Source organism: Myxocyprinus asiaticus, chromosome 21 (assembly GCF_019703515.2).
Source record: "Myxocyprinus asiaticus isolate MX2 ecotype Aquarium Trade chromosome 21, UBuf_Myxa_2, whole genome shotgun sequence".
In the NCBI taxonomy this organism is placed as follows: domain Eukaryota; kingdom Metazoa; phylum Chordata; class Actinopteri; order Cypriniformes; family Catostomidae; genus Myxocyprinus; species Myxocyprinus asiaticus.
This window is the reverse complement of record NC_059364.1, coordinates 14327501-14347514: the sequence shown is the minus strand read 5'-3', so window position 1 is coordinate 14347514 and position 20014 is coordinate 14327501. Positions and strand designations below refer to the sequence as shown.

Genomic DNA, 20014 nt, shown 5'->3' with positions numbered 1-20014 from the left:
TGACATTTAATGTGGCATGGCCTATTTATTTATCACTCAAAGTGTGTCCATACATATATATGCACAAATTCTGTTATGAACCCCTACCACTGACACATAACTATGACTTAATAAATACTTTTCAAAGATAATGCAGGGATTGTTTTGACTCCTCTGTTTTCAGCATAAATGGGAAAGTGATACAACAGTTCATCTTATAGGATTTCTGTTCATTCTAATTGGACAAATGTATGTGTGTGAACATGGAAACCTGAGTATTGTATCTTATGTTCTTAGGTCTATCCAAAAATTGAGAGGACTACCTTTTGCATGTGGGGCATACTACAAGAGTTAAAAAACATGAAGCTTTGTGTCCATAATGTTACACAGCACATAAAAAGTAGCATGGCAATTCCTGACATGATGTCCCTTTATGAAATATAGATTTTCCCTTTTATTCCAAATAATTAAAAAAATCAGACAGAATGGCAAATATGTTGAAATGTCCCAAGTCATACATACTGTATAAACAATACAAAGAGAACCATGAAGAGTTAACTTGTTTATTATCTTGTGAGTTCTTTTCATGAAGACACTTTCAGACTATGCAAAGAGCATCCAGAGATTCTGAGGGAGACCAATATGAGGGCCAAGATGGGATTCTGCCTGTGCCTGCTACTGTAATGTCTTTTTCCCATAGCAAGTCTCGTTCAAACACACAGCCACAGTTTTCCCATATTTTGTCCAATAACACTTATTTCTACTTAGTTCTGCTCCTGTTTGTGAAAGTTTCAAGGCTTCTTCTCCGCCCACCTTCAACTCAGAATTCTCTGGCCTCCTCAAACTGTTTGTAGTAGTCCTCATCCTGGGGATTCTCTGCACATTTCTGCCCATTATTGGGCGTCCGAGCCTGGTTGTAACGGCTCCAATCACCCTTGCAGATGATCCATGGCAGAATGTCCACCTTGTAGTGCAGGTCAGCAGAGAACTCTGTGCTTATGAGGTTAGGCGTGCCAGCTCCTTTGCCTCGGGTGATGAGCTTCATGCTATCGTCATAGCAGCAGTGCTGGGCAGCCAGCGTGGTGGATTCCAGGGTGAGCATGGAGCGGATGCAGTATCGTGCGGTGGGTTTGTAGATCTCCAGCTTCTCCTTTGGCCCACTGGCATCCTTCCAGCGGAAGTTGTGCCTCGTGGTGGGGTCGTGGACATCTGCAGTGCTGTAGGCCACCTCGGTTGGGTATGAGCAAGGGCAGCTGGGTAGGTCACTGGCCACTTTGCTCATATATTTCTTGAGGAACTCACTCTTGCAATTCATCCAACGCTCACAACTGTCTGTATCTGAAGAGTAACCAACATTAGAATATGATTACAGAGTTCCAGTAGTGTTTAAAAGTGTGATTACACTGTTCATGTCTAAAGTATCCACAAATAAAGGTGAGCAGGAAATGAGGAGGTGATTTCTTGCTTGGTATATATACCTTGCTTTAAAATAAAACAGATTAACCAGCCTAAGCTGGTCTGTTGGCTGGTTTTAGAGTTTTGGACACTTTCCAGTTGGTCAGGCTGAGACACCATCCGGCTGACCTGCTAAACTAGCTAAATACAAAGACTAGTTTAAACCATCTAAGACCAGAAAACCAACGCTGGTTTAAGCTGTTTTTTTATCTCTTTTTTTTTTTTCAGGAGGATAGTTGTTTCAGCCTGGACCCGACATTAACAATTAACAATTTAAGCGGTATTTCAATTGTCTCATGGGTTTTCCTACATTTAGGATTACAAGCCATAAGATTTTATTGGTGTAGTCGATGCAGCTAGTACAAAAGTCAAAATCACCCTAAGTTATGAGAGCTGCAACCTTGTTTTGCTTGTTTAAAGGCATTTAGTTGGTTTGGCCATACAGGTGTCATCAATTCAATTCAAGTGATGTTAAATTACAAAAAAAGAAAAGAAAAAAAAACTCACCCACTCCAAAGAGCTCTGTTGCATTAAACTCCTCTGTGCCAGCGAGCAGACTGACTTCTGTTGCAGCTGTCTTGAAGGCATCTTCAATCCCTAAATATAAGAAATTGGTCAAATTAGAACTATTAATATTTAAGAAGGCTGTTTTGGCCAAAAATAAGTATTTGGACACTTTAAAACCCCCTCAAGTCACACATAAAATGTATGGATTTAATTTAATTAAAAAACAGCATATTAAACTAAGCAGCATATGCAAACAAATTATGATAGAGCTTTTCTAATTACTAACTTTACTTTTCTTAAACATTTTTGCAAGTGCTTTTACCCAACTGGTCCCAAGGTATTTTTAGTGAATGTATGTAATCGGTTCCCTTCAAGTTCACAGAGGTGTTCTAACCATAGGTGTAGTTCATTACATTAACTACTATATGGACTTGTTCCATAAAGTTTGACAACCAGAAAGTGTCCAAATACCCTTTGCCTCAATTTTTAACAATAAATCTACTGTTTTATCATTTGAAACCTAACAAACATCTTTTGTGAAATGTTTTGTTTGAAATTGCTTGTTATTTAAAAATAAATGGCACTTGCTTTGATATTTTGTTGTATGATCCAAAGATATTCATGGATTTTGAAGTGTAGTTTAAATACTTTTGGGGGCCACAGTAAGGCACTTTTTAATCTAGAAAATGTTTGTTTGCATAACCGCCAAAGGATGATCAAAGGAATTCTTTCTCACCTGGGCAGCTGGGCATATCGCAAGTCCTTGACTCTGTCGCGGTGCAGGCGTAGCCACATGACCTGGTACGCTTCTGGTTGCCATTTCCACAAGTTACGCTGCATGGCGACCAACCACTCCAGTCACCTTCCCCATCTATGTAGTCTGTTAGAGGCAAGAAAACAGTCAAAATGAACACATTCACTTGACCATTGAGATTGGAAAGTTACTGTATGACATGACTTGGGTTGTGTTGTGCACTTTCTGTCCCACTGTGTAGATCTGATTCCGACTGTATGTTTCAAATACCTGAGGCACACAAACTCTGTCTGCTGGCCCATACCATTAGCATAGTTCTCTAATTGGCTGATTCACATGGGAATGGGTGAATGAATGGGCCAAGTCTTCATACTTATGCCAACTTCTAGCTCCTTTTTTAACAATGTACAGCTACAAGTACTGCACTTCAACTCAGACCTTGCGATTCAGTGATGAGGGACAATATGAAGACCAACATACTGTATTACAGTTACTTTACCAGACAGTGAGTGTTTACTTGCACAACAATAAGCTGATAACCATCAAAAATCAGTGTTATCGAAAAATCCAAAAACGCAAGAAAACCGAGTTTACATGAGATTTGAAATCCATTGGGTTTTTCTCAGCTTTTGAAGTCAAAATGTAAACAGACATGCACGCAACACTTGCGCTTATTGGATAAGCCTGTAAAAACACTGATAAAGGTGTTTACATGCAAAGCAAAATCAGGTTAATGGGCAAAATCTACTTGAGCCAAAGGTTTTTGCTTTACCCATTTATGACCTTACCCCGGTAAAAGAAACATGTTTAAAGCATTAACATGAACTTACATGTTGACTTGTTAAGCAAAATCAGTGTAAGATCGTACGTGTAAACACACTTATTGATATCAAACACCAAGGAGCAAAGGAAACTAACGACATGAATTTTATCCTTTTCTCTGGGAATTGCCTGCATTAGTATAGCTCAGGTCCATAACCACAATAGACACTGAGGGGCAAGCATTTCCCCTTTATTTAAATTAGTGGTAAACCTTGAATAAATATATTCAACACGTACATATATATACAATGTTTGTGTGTGTGTGTGTGTGTGTGTGTGTGTGTGTGTGTGTGTGTGTGTGTGTGGTGTGGGTGTGTGTGGGCGGGTTTGGGTGGTTTACGAGAATATTTTTTTTAGGTTACAAACTGGTAATTACAAGGGTATTATGCTGTAAATGTGGTTTATGAGGACATGTCTAGTGTCCCCATAATTCAAATCGCTTAAAAAAAACGTACTAAACTATATTTTTTTGAAAATGTAAAAATGCAGAAAGTTTTTTTGTGAGGGTTAGGTTTAGGGGATAGAATCTATAGTTCGTACAGTATAAAAATCATTATGTCTATGGAGAGTACTCATAAGGATAGCCGCACCAACATGTGTGTGTGTGTGGTGTGAGACCAAACCAACCACAATCTGTATCCATTGCCCCTGATGAGAAAAAAACACAGATTTTGGTCTTAAAAGACAACATTACTGGCTCAGCACGTCAAACCACACAGTCACAGTCAAGTGCAGTCCAACTCACAGGCAACAACATGTCTGAATCCCACACAACCCACAGTTCCTTACACACACACACACACACACACACACCACTAAAGCAAACCAATGAGACAATCAAGAGCAAATACGGCAAACCCTCAGGAATGTCTCATGGCCACGACAAACTAGCTGTTAGTCATGAAGAATGGACACAGAAAATACTGAAAATTAGGGGTGCACACTTAATTGGAATAAAATTGAAATCGTGATTTAGCCTAGTGTGATTTATTAAAGGCTGCCTTTTAATCAAATCAATTAAAATTAAATAAATTATATCCTGCATGCTCTGCACACTTCAGAGTTAAGGGACAGCAGCTTTTCAACTATTTAGTCAACTGCACTTATTCCATATTACATGAATAACATTCATAATACAATGTTTTCAGCTTTCTCAGAGCGGTTTGTGATACGTGCACACACCATGCAAGCTTCATTTTCATCCTATTTTCATCCAGTTTGGCTAAAACGAGAAATGTGAACACAAAGTGCTCCAGGTTAACTTTATTTTACAAGCATTGTTCTTTTAGCTGCCTATATCTAAACAGCAACAAAAGTTAAGTTATCTTCATGCTGTTACAAACTCGTATGACTTTCTTTCTTCCATGGAACACAAAAGGAAATGTTAGGCAGAATGTTACGAGGCTAAAATTCTGCATATCTTCTTTTGTGTGCTATGAAAGAAAGTCATACAGGTTTAACTTGTGTGACCTCACGTACACATGCGAGTATGTTGTATTTTGGCTTTGCTATACACAACACATAATTTAAATACTTTTAAATTAACTAAAAATCTTTAGACTGTCATTTAAGGGTTAAACTTATGATGCACTGAGTCACGTGACACAACAGCATGGCGTCGATTTCCCTGAAGTGCTTCTACGGGTGCAGAGCCCCCAAAAAAAGTGCCTCTGGTATGAAACCTCTAAGTTTTTTCATTGAAACCTGTTTGGGTGTAAAGAGTAGCGTCTCTAGTTTAATTTGTATTGGCGCTTTAAAAAATTCATTCATTTTTTGCATGTTAGAGCAGTGATAAACGTTATACATACGTAAATTGCAGAACATTTTTCCAACAAAAGTTGAAAAACGTTAGTTATTTTGAATAACTTTCCACATTAACAAATCTGTGGGCTATTTAGCTTCATTTTGATTTTGTTATCACTGTACAATACTGTTCTATTCATTAACATTAGTAAATGCATTTCAATAATCATGGTGCATTTTCACATTGAGTATCAATGGGTTCATCCCAAATCTGGAAAATGTTGCTTTCAGAGGCTTTATATGGAGTTAGATGAAAAAAAAGGTGCATTTCGAACTATTCTGAGACCAGTGCAGACAGGCAGCACACTGGAGTAATAGGGAGCAATGGGACATCCCATAGCTTTCTATGCAGTCCATTAACTCCTAAAATCTGACCAAAAGTTCAGTTTTAGGCTGCAGATGATGTTTGGACCACTCAAGATGTTTGGCAGACATGGGACAATGGTAATCAGTACATAGATTTATAATTTATAATGCTAAATTTTATTTTTTACATGGTTGGCAGTGATTGGATGATGCTGACCAATACTTAAAATCAGAATTATTTATTCAGCTTTACAGAAAATCAGCTGTAATGTGTGTAAAGTCTCAAAAACCAATAACCAACACTCCTTGAAACATAATAAGCAATTTGATTTAAAAAAAAAAAAAAAAAAAAAAAATAAGATTTCTATAGTTTGTTATTATTTAACATTAGTCCCGCTATCCACATATGTAAACATACATTTTTAGGAAAACTATTTGCTCTAGAATTTTTATTATTATTTATTTATTTTATTTATTTTTTATTAGGTGCTACTAGTCACAAATCAAAAAGGGAAATGGAAAATGCACAGAGCAGTCATGCTTGGTTCTCAGGAGGATAAAGCAGCATTACAATGAGTAAATAATGACAGAATTTTTATTTGCAGGTGAACTATTCCTTTGAATGTTTGCTATATCGTAATCTAAATTGCAATTGCAATATTTGCAAAAAATCACAGTATGATGATTGGACCAAAATGGTTAGCCCTAGAGATTTTTTTTCTCTGGATTGGTATTATCTTAACACATTGATCAAAGAGTATTCTTTCAGAGCAAAAAGGGTTTAGGCAAGTGGTGACAGGGAAAGAATGTGTTTGACAGGAAGTCTAGTCTGACAGTAACACATATTCACTTATTTAGCTCCACTTTACCAAAAAAAAAAAAAAAAAAAGAGAGATAGAGAAAGAGCTATTAGGCTACAGGAACAGATGCTCTAGATTCTCTCTTTTCTCCTTTGATGTTCAGGAGTGTTTTCTTTCACACAGACACACTCCACCACACAGGAATCTGTCTCTTACAGGAAGTACAAAGGGGGTAATTTACTAAGAATGAATTGTGGCTACTAGCATAGTTTATTTGCATGCAGTATTTTAGCGCTCGATTCACTTTAGGAATTATGCAAATCAGGTGACGGCGAAAACACGCCCAAACACTCAAAATAAGCACAAAAAAATATTTCAGGTGGAATGTTAGAAACTGACAGCCTCAGTCACCATATACTTTTATTGTACGGAAATTTTATGTATGCAATGAAAGTGAATGGTGACTGAAACTAACATTATACTAATCATCTCCTTTTCGGGGTTTGAAACAACACAAGTTAGTAAATTATTATAGAATTTTAATTTTTGGGTGAACTATCACTTTAAATCATCTGGCGCGCAAATAGCAGATTCCAGTACCTCACGCTGGATCCATATTTAAGCTTTGCAGAGCCCTTCATTAAGACATTAACTCAAGATGTGCAATCACACATGCAGTGTACCGTATTCAGCCTGGGTTCTGCTTGCTGTACCAGCTGCCCCTCTTCTCCCCCAGTCTCCCAGTGGTTTGAGGAAGTTGCTATCCTCTGTGTTGCTCTCATAGGGGTAGTCCTGTTCGTCAGGCCCCTTCGGTGTGGACACAGAGGACGAGGACGCAGATGAGGAAGAGGAATGCAGCCACCAGTTCCTCCAGTTGGGAGCTGCCCAGCCTGGTTTGTTTTCTTTTCGTATTCCCTTCTCTGGCTCAGAACCTTCCAGACTGTCCACCACTTCGATGGTAACCTACAAGAGGAGATATTATCATGCTGTTATTGTTATAAAATATTTAAAGGGATTGTTCACCCAAAAATGGAAATTCTGTCATCATTTACTCACCCTCATGTCAGTGGTGACTGAGATTGTCATTGTACCTATTGTAGTAAATGATGGCATAATTTAAATTTTTGGGTAAACTATCCTTTTAATTGAAATACAAGTACACTACAATTTAATTGGGTATGTTTATCTTTTATTTTATTTTATAATTTTTAACAGACCACTGTTTTTTATCATTGTATTTTATATATATACACTACCGGCAAAAGTTTTGAAACACTTGACTGAAATGTTTCTCATGATCTTAAAAATCATTTGATCTGAAGGCGTATGCTTAAATGTTTGAAATTTGTTTTGTAGACAAAAATATAATTGTGCCACCATATTAATTTATTTCATTATAAAACTAAAATTTAATTACAAAAAAAAAAAAAAAAAAACATTTTTTTTTTCGAAATTGATGACTTGGACCAAATAATAAAGAAAAGCAGCCAATAAGTGCTCAACATAGATGGGAACTCCTTCAGTACTGTTTAAAAAGCATCCCAGGGTGATACCTCAAGAAGTTGGTTGAGAAAATGTCAAGAGTACATGTCTGCAAATTCTAGGCAAAGGGTGACTACTTTGAAGATGCTAAAATATAACACAGTTTTGATTTATTTTGGATTTTGTTTAGTCACAACATAAATCCCATAGTTCCATTTATTTTATTCCATAGTTTTGATGACTTTACTATTATTCTAAAATGTGAGAAAAAAAAAAAAAAAAAAAAAAAAATATATATATATATATATATATATATATATATATAAAATAAAGAATGAGTGTTTTAAAATTTTGACCAGTAGTGTATTTATATTTAAATGTTCTATTTATTTTAATATGTTTATTTATTCTTTATGAAGAAGTACCAAGTGGTATGCTTAGGAGTACCTTGGATTACTATGTAAATACCATAGTATATTTAAGCAATGTCATTTGAGCAAGAGTACTCTTGGACAGATTTTCAATAGTGCTGATATTCAACAGTTGTAAGTAACTGACATTTCAGACACATTATGACCAGTTATTATGTTTATTTTTGCTCAGCAAACAAAAATAGTTGGGTTACAATTTGCAATCCATAGAACTGTGATTCTGTGTAGCAAACACAAACAAAGGGAGTGATGCAAAACAGTAAAACACTCCAGCGATGTTATATGAAATATCAGCACTTTTGGAATGCTGCTTGTCCAATCAGATTAGTGGACCGGAACTATCTTAAATAATAGTTTAATCTTCCGGTAGTACCATGGTGCCACAATAATTCCTTTTTTAACCCTCCTATGGTATTCATAAATTAGCCCTTCCTTTGCTCATTCCAGTAAAAAATGACCAGGAGGACCAAAGGTGTAACCTTTTTATATACCATTTCTTCTTCCCTGAAGTAATAGCAATAAAAATGTGCAATTCTTTTGGGATTTTATGCTATTTTGATTTTATAGATTACATTTTGATTTCTCAATTTTACCATAAATTTGCATATGCAAATAAGCTAATTTATTAAAATGTAGTACAGTAAAAACTTACACTTATATAAGTTTAAACATTAAGAAAATATGAGAATGTGGCATACAGTATATTGGAGGCAGATTGCTGCCATTTGGGTGAACAAAATATACAGTAAATAACATGACTTGAAAATCATGTCGTGACAATAATAGCCAGTAGATGGCTGCGGGGTCTCCTGAACAGTAAAGCTTTTTGCCATGGCCCTGCTACAGAATGAACTGTGAACAAGGATAGACGAGACCACATTTATAAATTAGAGCTGTGGGAAAATGTATTTGTTTCCATACAGAATGATTACGTGTTTTGTCTGGAAGGTGAGGCACCTGCATCTAAGCGTAAACTTTCCCACAGTGGAAAAGTTATACTTTCGTACATTGGGGTCACTCAGAATTTGTTCTTTGATCTTTGTTCTTTTTGTGTGTGTGTGTTCTGCGTTATCCTTTCTGGTTGTGTTAAGGCCCCGATATACCTCAGGAGAAGATCTTCTTCATTCTTCGTTCAGGGGTAAAAATAAGTTCTAAACAGCCGGGCAATGGTATACTGTTTGCGAACATTCAGACACCAGTCACACCGCTGTGGGAGGTGTTTAGTGGAGCATTTGGGTGTGTATGTTTTACACTCTTGATGTTTTATAGTCTCACCCTTTAATTTCTGTGTGTTTTTTCTTCATTGTGGCTTATTTATTGATTGTATTTGACAGATAAAAAAATTTGCTCTGTGTTATGGTCTTTCCCATTCTTTTTCAATGGTCATTCAATTTTGACCAAAAAGACAAAAACTTTCACTTTTTTATGACCACTTAGACTCATCAAATCATGCCCAATTTTTTGGTATGTTCAGATGACAAGTGGAGGAAAAGCTGCCCCTCTAAAAGTCTAGTACTTCTCAGATAAAGGAAACACTTTTTATTAAATCAGCAAAAGTGATTCTGGTCAAAAATGACAGAAGACAATTGGAGGGCTAAAAGGGACATTTCAAAACAGTAATTTCATGCTATGCTGTAAAACCCACTCAAACGCTGCAGTCCATTTCAGTCTTGTTTACTGTGATTCCAATTTGTTAACTTGCACATGTTGAGAATGATAATACAGATCAAGTGTGTTTGTTGTACTGAGGGATGCTTTTTTGTTGAACTTCAAACAGTGAGGGGCATTGTGATCTGGTGACGTTCCAGATGGACGTTGGCTCAGGTCATGGTCATGCTCCATGGCTCACTCTGAGAGGCTGCCATTTTTCGGTGACACCCCCACCCTACCAGTAACACATGTGCCTCCCAGACTGGGGTAAAGGGGTGGGCTCTCTCCACCTAAACATCAAGTTCAAAGGGACTCTCAGCCTCCTTAAGACCATGAAAGCCAGGTGATGCTTTGGATCAAAGATACCCATGCCCTCCATCCCCCTTCAACCCCCTGAGCCCCCCACACACATTCACTCACTGACTGCCTACCCTCCATCTAGAGACATTGATACACTTTATCCTTTCTGCAATTCTTGGTCAAGATGTTCATGTTTTTTTTTTCTAATGTAGATCGAGCCCATGGTGGATTAGTTGGCTGGCGGTGCTGTGCAGGTGGATGTGGTTACTGAGACTCAGCTAGGTGAATGTTAGGAGCTGTGTGTGTGTGTGTGTGTGTGAGTGAGAGAGAGAGAGAGAGAGAGAGAGAGAGAGAGAGAGGCAGAGAAAGCTGAGGCGACGAAAAGGCTCTGTTCTTGAAAAGAAGTGCTGATGTGCAACAGGGTTTTCTGCCACTTTCTGTTTGCCAAGATTTTGCTTTATTATGTGCTTGGTCAGCCATGTCTCCTTTAAAATTACTTGGAGGGGAATTCACCAAGAGTGCTGATAGCTCCGTCTTTTTGCATGCACTCTCAGTGTTGTTTTAGTGGCCGATTCACTAAAGGAGTTATGCAAATAAGGTAATGGCACAAGTGCACCCACAAAATCTATGTTGAACGCAATTTGCACAGTGCAATTCCTGATCTTGCAGTCTTTTTTTTAGAGCTAGGTTGTGAAGGATGTAGCAGACTATTGCTTTCTTTCATACTTTGCAAGGATTGCACAGCTCCACCACTACAGTCTAGGAAACCTGAATCGGCTCTTTAAAATGCCTGAAATATGCTTCTCCATACCACACGTCTAGCTGTGTGCCCTGTTCATTAGTGATTGTTTGAGTGCATTAACATGCATATTCTTACACCAGTTATGCTTACTAAGCTGACAGTGTCATGTAAAAGCCTTAAACGGTGTTCCTTTATTGGGGTAAGGTCATAAACAATTAATGCATAAACCGATCAAAACACATAGATTTGTATCACCAGTATTGTGCGAATGCCTGTTTGACATCAAAAGCAGAGTATAACCAGATGATTTCAAATGTCATGTAAACACAGTTTTCTTTCGTTGTTAAATTTTTTAATAAGCTGATTTTTGGTCATACTCAGTGTACTGGTGTGCATGTAAATACGCTCAGTTTCGTTGATGAAAAAAGGTCATACTCTGCCCACATTACGAATGATTTGGTAAAATGTATTCTTTTTGTGTGTGTGTGTGTGTGTGTGTGTGTCTTCCAACCTGTATGTTGGGGTTCTGCCCATTTATGTCAGCTTTGGAAAGATCAGGGAAGTTCTGCAGGTCCAACAGAAAAGCTCCTGGGCCATCTCTCTGCAGACTACCCCCTGTCCCATGACTATGAGCCCAGGGCTTAGACGCTGGACTATGAGACACTCTGGACTGTCTGCCACCTGGCCCAAGCTGAACGGAGGAGCTGCTCTCTGCATTGACATTATTCTGTATAAACAAATAACACAGCAGAAATGATTAGACAACTGGCAAACAGAGATAAAGAATCATTTTTCAAGGACCCGACTAGGAATTCTATTGTCCATCATTCACAAACTTATACAGATTCCTTGCCTTTGCATATTTACTGAACATTTGGCTAAACTGATAATGCTTTCAACTACATAGTACACTCCGATTAACACATTTTACCATGTTTAAATACATTTAGTTGAATTCCGCACATTTCCACCAAAAACAACGTAACAAATGTTGAGGAGTCTGCAGATTACACCTAGGCCTGTAGAGCTGTACTAGATATTTTGTCATCAAAGTTTATAAAATACATCTCAATTATCAGCTCATTTCCATCCCAACCTCAAGAGACGTCCTACCATTGATGCTAGACTAAATGCAGAGATATATTTACAGTGTGTAACCTCTCGACAAGGAAGAAAAAAACAGCATAAATACAGATGAGAGTGATTAGAACTGCTTAGCATCATTAGATTCATAATTCACTGGTTAAAATGGCAGAGGTCAGTTCACAAAAGTCTCAGGTCACTGTCAACAAGGAAGGTGAGGAACACATGATACTGTTGACTGGTTTTTGTAGATGTATGACCTATGGTCATTAGCTGGTCCAAGGTAGTCTAGATGGTTGATCAGGTGGACCATCAGCTGGTTTTGACATGGTAGACTATTTTGTTCAACCTGCTTACCCTGCTGAAATAAAAACAAATAACAGCTAAAATCAGCCCAAGCTCGTTAGCTGGTTTAGCTGGTCGCCCAACTGGCTGGTTTTAGAGGGATTTTGGTCACTTTTTTATATAGACCAGCTTGGCGAGGCTTGGTGGCCAGTTTAAACAAGCTAAGACCAGAAAACCAGCTTAGGCTTGTTTTATCTGTTTTTTTACTTTCTTCTTCTTTTCATTAGGGTAAAGCAGGTAGACCACCTTGGACTAGCATAAAAACAGCTAACATGTTCCAGAAAACAGCTTGATCATCTTTAGCTGGTATGACCAGGTTTCTCCAGCAGGGTTTGGAAGTTTACCATGAGGAAAATCAACAACTTTATGTAGATATAGGACTTTATTTGAATTAGACAATCAGATAGGATTTATCAGATAAATTGCTTCAAAAGGGTAACTCAAACACTGCTATCTTTTTCCTTTCCCCTCAAAGGTGTGATTAAAACCCAGACACCTTTAACACTGCTTTAACCAGCCATATGTTTATGAAAGAGACCTAAAAGATGGAGATCAAGGGAAACGATACTGGTTTAATCCAGCTCAGCCCAGCACTGTTTGTTTACACTGAGAAAGATTAGAGACATTAGCAGCTCCACTCACTCAATCTCACCTCAAATGGCCTAATTACCTACAGGTGCTTCATTGATCCTTATCACCCCAAAATGTAAACACAGCAGAGACATTCTAAGAGATCATTTAACAATAAACCACTGTTTGAGATCCTGTTCAGAGGGACAATTCACAAAGAACCAAATAAATGAGAATACTGAAGGTAAATAAATATAAAATAAAAATGACCAGATAAATGCAGCGAGAGTGCGTTACATAAAGTGAAGTCTGTGTCCACATAGAAAATCTGGCATTCAAAATCTAATTTAAACCTGTAAATAAACAAAGTTTCAGGATTTTTTTAAATCCCGAATGAAATGTTCTGAAAATGAAAATTCTTGCATCATTTACTCACCATCATGCCAAAGATGTGTATGACTTTCTTTATTCTGCTGAACACAAATAAAGATTTTAGAATAATATTTTAGCTCTGTAGGTCCTCACAATGTGAATGTGTACCAACATTTTGAAGCTCCAAAATGCACATAAAGGCAGCAAAAAAAAAGTCATCCATAAGATTCCAGTTGTTAAATCAATATCTTCAGATGTTATATGATTAATGTGGGTGAGAAACAGATCAATATTTGTAAGTCATTTGTAAGTTGCTTTGTATAAAAGTGTCTGCCAAATGACAAAATGTAAATGTAAATATTTAAGTCCGTTGTTACCATAAATTCTCCTCCCTGCCCAGTAGGTGGCGATATACCAAAAACAAAAGAAGAGTGTGAAAGTGGAAGAGGAGATTGATAAATAAGAACTTAAATATTGATCTGTTGAATAAGACGTTTTTAGGATTCTGCTCTGCATCTCTAGGTCACAACTCGGATAGCGACTATGTGACAAAATAGTGTGATGTCAGATTTCCTTGCTTCCAATGAAGCACACAAGATGCTCTTTGAAACATTTTCAGATCATGTTGGGATAACATGGATAATCAGGTTTTGCACAAACTTGTTGAGTCCATGCCAGCTCGACTACATGTTTTCATACCAACTTCGAAGAAATGCTGAAATTCAACTTTTCACTCTAATTGCTATTTTGCTATTACGTTAAGCTAATGAGCAAAATAGAAGCGTTTTTATGAGTGGAACCTGACTCAACATAGTCAAAAAAGCAAGACATCTTTCTGTTGTTATTACATTTAAAAGAAAGTGTACTTTGGTTATTCTCAAGGAGTGTAAGAAGGTTGTTGGCCTGGCTCCTGTCTACCCCTGATCAAGAGAGATCTGGCACACAACTGCTACAGTTCCACTAAAGTCCTGATCTGTTCTTCTTTGGAGCAGCTGAAACAGAAATAGACTGGACCCATATTGCAAAATTGTTGTGTGCCTCACTTGCCCTGACAGAAAAATACACTTTTGCCTGACAAAGGGGTTTGTAATTGTTTTCCCTTTAGACTGCCAAGGCATGTGTTTGCTGTCACATCCACACAGAGGGGGCAATTACTCCACAATTGGACAGCTATAAGTAGCTTGTAATCATGCATAATGAGCTAGACAATAAGATCAAAGGGCACCATCAATCTTTTGTCTCTTTCTCTCCTCCCTCTCTCTCTTTCACCCAAGCCATTTTGTTTGACTACTCGAGCTCTACATTGTGGTGTAGGCTGTTCCAATGTAGCATGATTTCACTTCAAGTACAGGTAAAAACATTGCCCAATGTATACATTTGACAATATTGTCCAATGCATTGTGGGACAATGTAGATTGAGCCATATTAGGGACAATAAGATACCATGGATCTAGTAGCACAATACTGATGGTTTGAAGCAGGTGTATTTTACAAATAGGCAGTATGACCAAAATCTTACATCAACAAAGTTAGCATTACTGAAACCTCACAGTTACCACAGAAACACACCAATAACACAAAACATGACTGATTTGACAAATGCATGCTTATTGCAAATTTCTGATTAGATCACAAATTTTTATAATTTTAGTGAAAACAAAAAATGTCAAAAACAGTATAATGGCAAAACTAAGGTTGCTGTCTTGCTTTAACAGAGTAAGAGAGGGTGATTGAAGAAATCACAATGATATTATTAGAGTGAACTTGACATGGCCAATGCGGACAAAACAAAAGGAAAACATAAGGAGTTAGTAACTTGGACAGGGTTTCTTTCCTAGGAGGCTTTGATATAATTTTTTTCAGAAATAGATCAATATTTAAGTCCATTTTTACTATAAATTCTCCGCCCTTTCCAGTACGTGGAGATATGCATAAAGAATGTGAATCACCCAAAAACAAAAGATGATGAATGTAAAAGTGAAAGTGGAGACTGATAGTAAAAAAGGACTTAAATATTAATCTGTTTCTCATCCATACCTATCACATCGCATCAGAAGACATAGATTTAACCACTGAAGTCATATTGATTACTTTTATGCTGCCTTTATATGCTTTTGGAGCTTAAAAGTTTTGGTCACCATTCAATTGCATTGCATGGACCAACAGAGCAGAAGAAAGAAAGTCATACACATCTGGGATGGCATGAGGGTGAGTAAATGATGAGAGAATTTGCATTTGTGGATTAACTATTCCTTTAAGAGGTTTTGATCATTTTACTTCTTTGAACTTTTCTAATATAGTAACTAAGTGTTGTATGAAGTTACGAAATTTGAGACCCCTCCCTTTAAAATCTCATAACAAGTAGTCACAAGTGATGCATGTTAATACCAGGTGTACACAGCAATCTGTCTCAGCAGACCAGTTGTGATCAGATTGACCAGATGTGACTGGATCACCTGAGACGGATGTTAATACCAGATGAAAACAGGGACTCGTAGATCTCATAGCCTAGTAGGTTTAAGATACAGTAGGTCATTTTACAGTTCCTTCAAAAACAGCTCCTGTTACACACCATTCATCAAACCATATGGCCTCTGACACCCCCCTCTACATATAAAAAGGAAACATGAATAAAAGTCAGATACAGAGGCCCCCCTCAACACATTTCTGACTCTACTTCCTCCTCCCCACTTTCTTTTCATTCCCTTTGCTAAAGGAGCATGACACCATTTTCAATTGGGAGCCTCTCAGGGGGTCTTCCCAGGAGACTGGTCAGGAAACGAAGACTGAACACAAAGTGCAAAGGGCTTTTCAATGCAACACCTATACGAAGAATTAAGTATTAGCTTTTCTGACTTTTCATTGAGGAAATGTACTCCTTGTAATATGGGCAAGGATGTAACCAAATATTCTCACGTTCTCTGCCCCTTATATGTTTATTCATTAAATACTTTTGGTTTATTTGATGATGCTTCCAGTTACCAATAAGAGTGTAGTACTATTAGCTGCGTTTAAATTACCATTTTTGAATAAAGTCCACATATTTTCTCCCAAAATCAGAGCAGAAAATGTGAGAAAAAAAAGTCATCATATTCTATTTAGGCTGGAGTAAATGAAACATTCACCCAGAAATGAAAATTCTGTCATCGTTTACTCAGCTCTTGTCATTCCAAACCCGTATGACTTCATTTCGTGGAACACAAAAGAAAAAATAGGCAGAGTGTTAGCCTTAGTCATCATTCATTACATCATTTTTTCATAGAATGAAAGTAAATGGTGACTGACTTTGTTCTGTGGAACACAAAAGCAGATGTAATGCAGAATGTTTGTGTCAATGTGTTGTACAAAAATGTAAAATGTGTTTAGAACAACACAATTGGTAAAAATAATGACAGAATTTCAGTTTAACATTCCCTTTAAAATCTTTACATTTTGTAACTGGAATCAAATGATATTCAAATTCTGATAATTGTGTTCTTTACTACCATAAAATGAGATTATGTTGAGTTTATGCAGTGAGGAAATTTGGAGCTTTAATTGATATAATTTTTTTAAGACATTCTAAAAACAAACAGAAAAACCTCAGCATTTGTATTCTCTGGAAGCTTTCCAGTACAAGAAGCTTGACAGACGTGGTGATTTAGTCTGTGACCAAAGGGATGTTGTAAGATTTGCAGGTGCTGCTGGTTCTGTGATTGCATCTGCTCATGCATGCAGTCCTTTGAGAAGCTGCCAGTGAGGCTCATTTGGTCATCACCAAACCCTACGACCTCCCACCCTCTCCATCGCCCCCACCTCTCTCCAAACCTAGTTACGTTTGACACATTCTAGGTACATTCCTGGCATATTTCCAAGAGCTGTGTATGTCATAAACATGATCTGAGCAGAGTGAGTTCAATCCCAAGACAGTCCCCAAACTCTCCCCACGAAACCACAGACTTGACCTCCAGGGCTAGACTAAACTGCAAACACAAAACTGTACATTTAAAGACAAACCCAGGATTCATTCACTTCCTTTAGCCACTGAAATACCTTGTAAATTCTTGTATAAGCATAAAGTATGTTTTCATAGGAACCAACAGGAAAGATTAATTCAAATGAGATATGAGAAAAATCCAAATTATATAACTCAATCAGATTTGCCAAGGTATAAAGTCTGCTATCCAAAGTCAGATATTTCAATATGAAATCATATATTTCTCCCAAATTCTTCAGCACGTTGTACTTTTAGGCCAATTTATGGGATATCCCTGCAAATATGGGATAGTTGGCAACCCTATATACTATCCATTATTATTAATTATTATATCTCTGTACTCTTATATGGCGACTCCATTGAAGTTGCTTGAAAATGACATATCTTGCTTTTCCCCAACTGATCCTCATTTAACTGTTAAACCGAATCCGCATTGGCACTGTACCTCTCCAAGCGGGCTACTATAGTGGAGAAACACACATTCATCATGGTGTTATGCCAACGTTCACAGCCTGACAAAGGCATCTCGGTGTCATGCTAAAAATACATCAAAAAGGCAGCCGCAGTGTTTTTAATGCACCCAGCAAAGCCCTGTTGATCTCAAACCCTTCTTGACCCCAGGGTCTGGTCTCTGGGAGCATTGCACTTGCTCTGTAAACAGATGGCCAGAATACTTTTAGCTGAAATATGCACAGACTTATTAAAGCCAGGTCTAATCTCAGCGAACTGCTCTAAAGGACAGTCTAAACTGAGAATGTTTTCTGTAGCCCTGAATGTCTCGTTACTCTGTTTTAATGGTCTACATTTATGTTGTATGCACCAATATTTGGCTATCGCAGTCTGCCTGCATTCTTTTATCCTGGCAGTTTGAAGCAAGTGCATTTTAACAGGATGCTTGGGTGACACTGATGGACCAGTGCTGATGAACTATAGCCTGCAGCTAGAAGTTAGACAAGTGGAGAGGAAGAGAGTCCATCTCTGACCCTGCACCCCACCCAGCTCAGTGTAAGCTTTGTGCCATGTCAGAACTACCTGGCAGTATACTACAAAAACAATGCATGAATTTTGTGAAACATCACATCAAGAATGTCCAAAAAAGGCTGAAGTTATATCACCACAATAAATAAATGTATGTTTTATGCATCATTCTAGAAAAACCCTTGAACAACATTTAGTTTTTCAACTTGTGCCACAGACAGATGCATGGATTTAAAAAAGGCAAATCAAGGCTTTTATTGCAAAAAAAAAAAACAATATTACCTTGATTTTAGTGGTACTGTTCACTTGTTAGGGAAAAATAAACAACAACACTGCAAGGTCAATAAAAGATAATAATGAAAATGAAATTGACAGCTCAAATTTGTTTGGCACACACTGTACGTAAGAAAAAAGAAAGTATCTGTCCATCCATCCATCCATCCATCCATCCATCCTTCCTTCCTTCCTTCCTTCCTTTCTTCCTTCCTTCGTTCCATCCATCCATCCATCATATTCCCCCCACCCCGTTTTATTCTCATTACTGTAGACCTAATGCAGTATGTATACATGATATTATTACAATTTTATTTATCCATCCATTCATCCATCACATTCCCTCCACCCCCTTTTATTCTCATTACTGTAGACCTAATGCAGTATGTATACATGATATAATTAAAATGGTATTTATCCATCCATCCTTCCTTCCTTCCATCCATCCATCCATATATGACCATGATGCATACCAATTAGTCAAAAAGTCAAATATTGTAAAATGCCTTTCAGACGGATGCAACACTCTTGAAATAGCTAAACTATTGAGGCATGACCACCGACAATCAAACGTTTTGTTGCGAATAGTCAACTGGGGCGCAAAAAATGCATGGAGAAGAAAAGGCGCAAATTAACTGCAAAAGAATTGAGAATTAAATGTGAAGCTACCAGGAACCCATTATCCTCCAATGATACCATATTCCAGAACTGCAACCTACCTAGAGTGTCCAGAAGTACAAGGTGCCAAGTGCTCAGAGACACGGCCGAGGTCAAGAAGGCTGAAACACGACCACCACTGAATATATTCACAAGTTGAAGCGTCAAGATTGGGCAAAGAAATACATGAAGACAGATTTTTCAAAGGTTTTATGGACAGATGAAATGAGAGTGACTCTTGATGGACCAGATGGATGGGCCCGTGGCTGGATCACTAATGAACACAGGGCACCACTTCGAGTCAGGTGCCAGCAAGGTGGAGGAGGGGTAATGGTATGGGCTGCTATCATTAAGGATGAGGTAGTTGGACCTTTTTGAGTTGAAGACGGACTGAAACTCAACTCTCAAACCTACTGCCAGTTTCTGGAAAGTACTTTCTTCAAGCAGTGGTACAAGAAGAAGTCCTCAGCATTCAAGAAGGCCATGATCTTTATACAGGACAATGCTCCATCACATGCTTCCATGTACTCCACTGCTTGGCTAGCCAGCAAGGGCCTCAAAGATGCCCAAATAATGACTTGGCCCCTATCCTCACCTGACTTAAATCCTACTGAGAAAACTCACTTTTTCTTTGTTAAACATTCAGGTTTGAGATTCAGTAACATTTTGGATTGACTGAGAGCATTGTGTTTGTTCAACAATAAAATTAATCCTGAGGAATACAATTTG

General features: G+C 37.7%; 1 protein-coding gene across 1 annotated transcript in view; it reads right to left on the bottom strand.

The window, feature by feature from the left end:
- LOC127412385 (isthmin-1) overlaps positions 1 to 20014 on the bottom strand; it is a 22700-nt gene continuing 2686 nt past the window's right edge. The window contains exons 2-6 of the mRNA XM_051648694.1: positions 11543 to 11758; positions 7110 to 7389; positions 2678 to 2821; positions 1942 to 2031; positions 1 to 1317 (exon numbers count right to left, since the gene is read on the bottom strand). Of these exons, the coding sequence (XP_051504654.1) occupies positions 800 to 1317; positions 1942 to 2031; positions 2678 to 2821; positions 7110 to 7389; positions 11543 to 11758 (1248 nt within the window). The 3' untranslated portion in view covers positions 1 to 799. The remainder of the gene's footprint in view (positions 1318 to 1941; positions 2032 to 2677; positions 2822 to 7109; positions 7390 to 11542; positions 11759 to 20014) is intronic.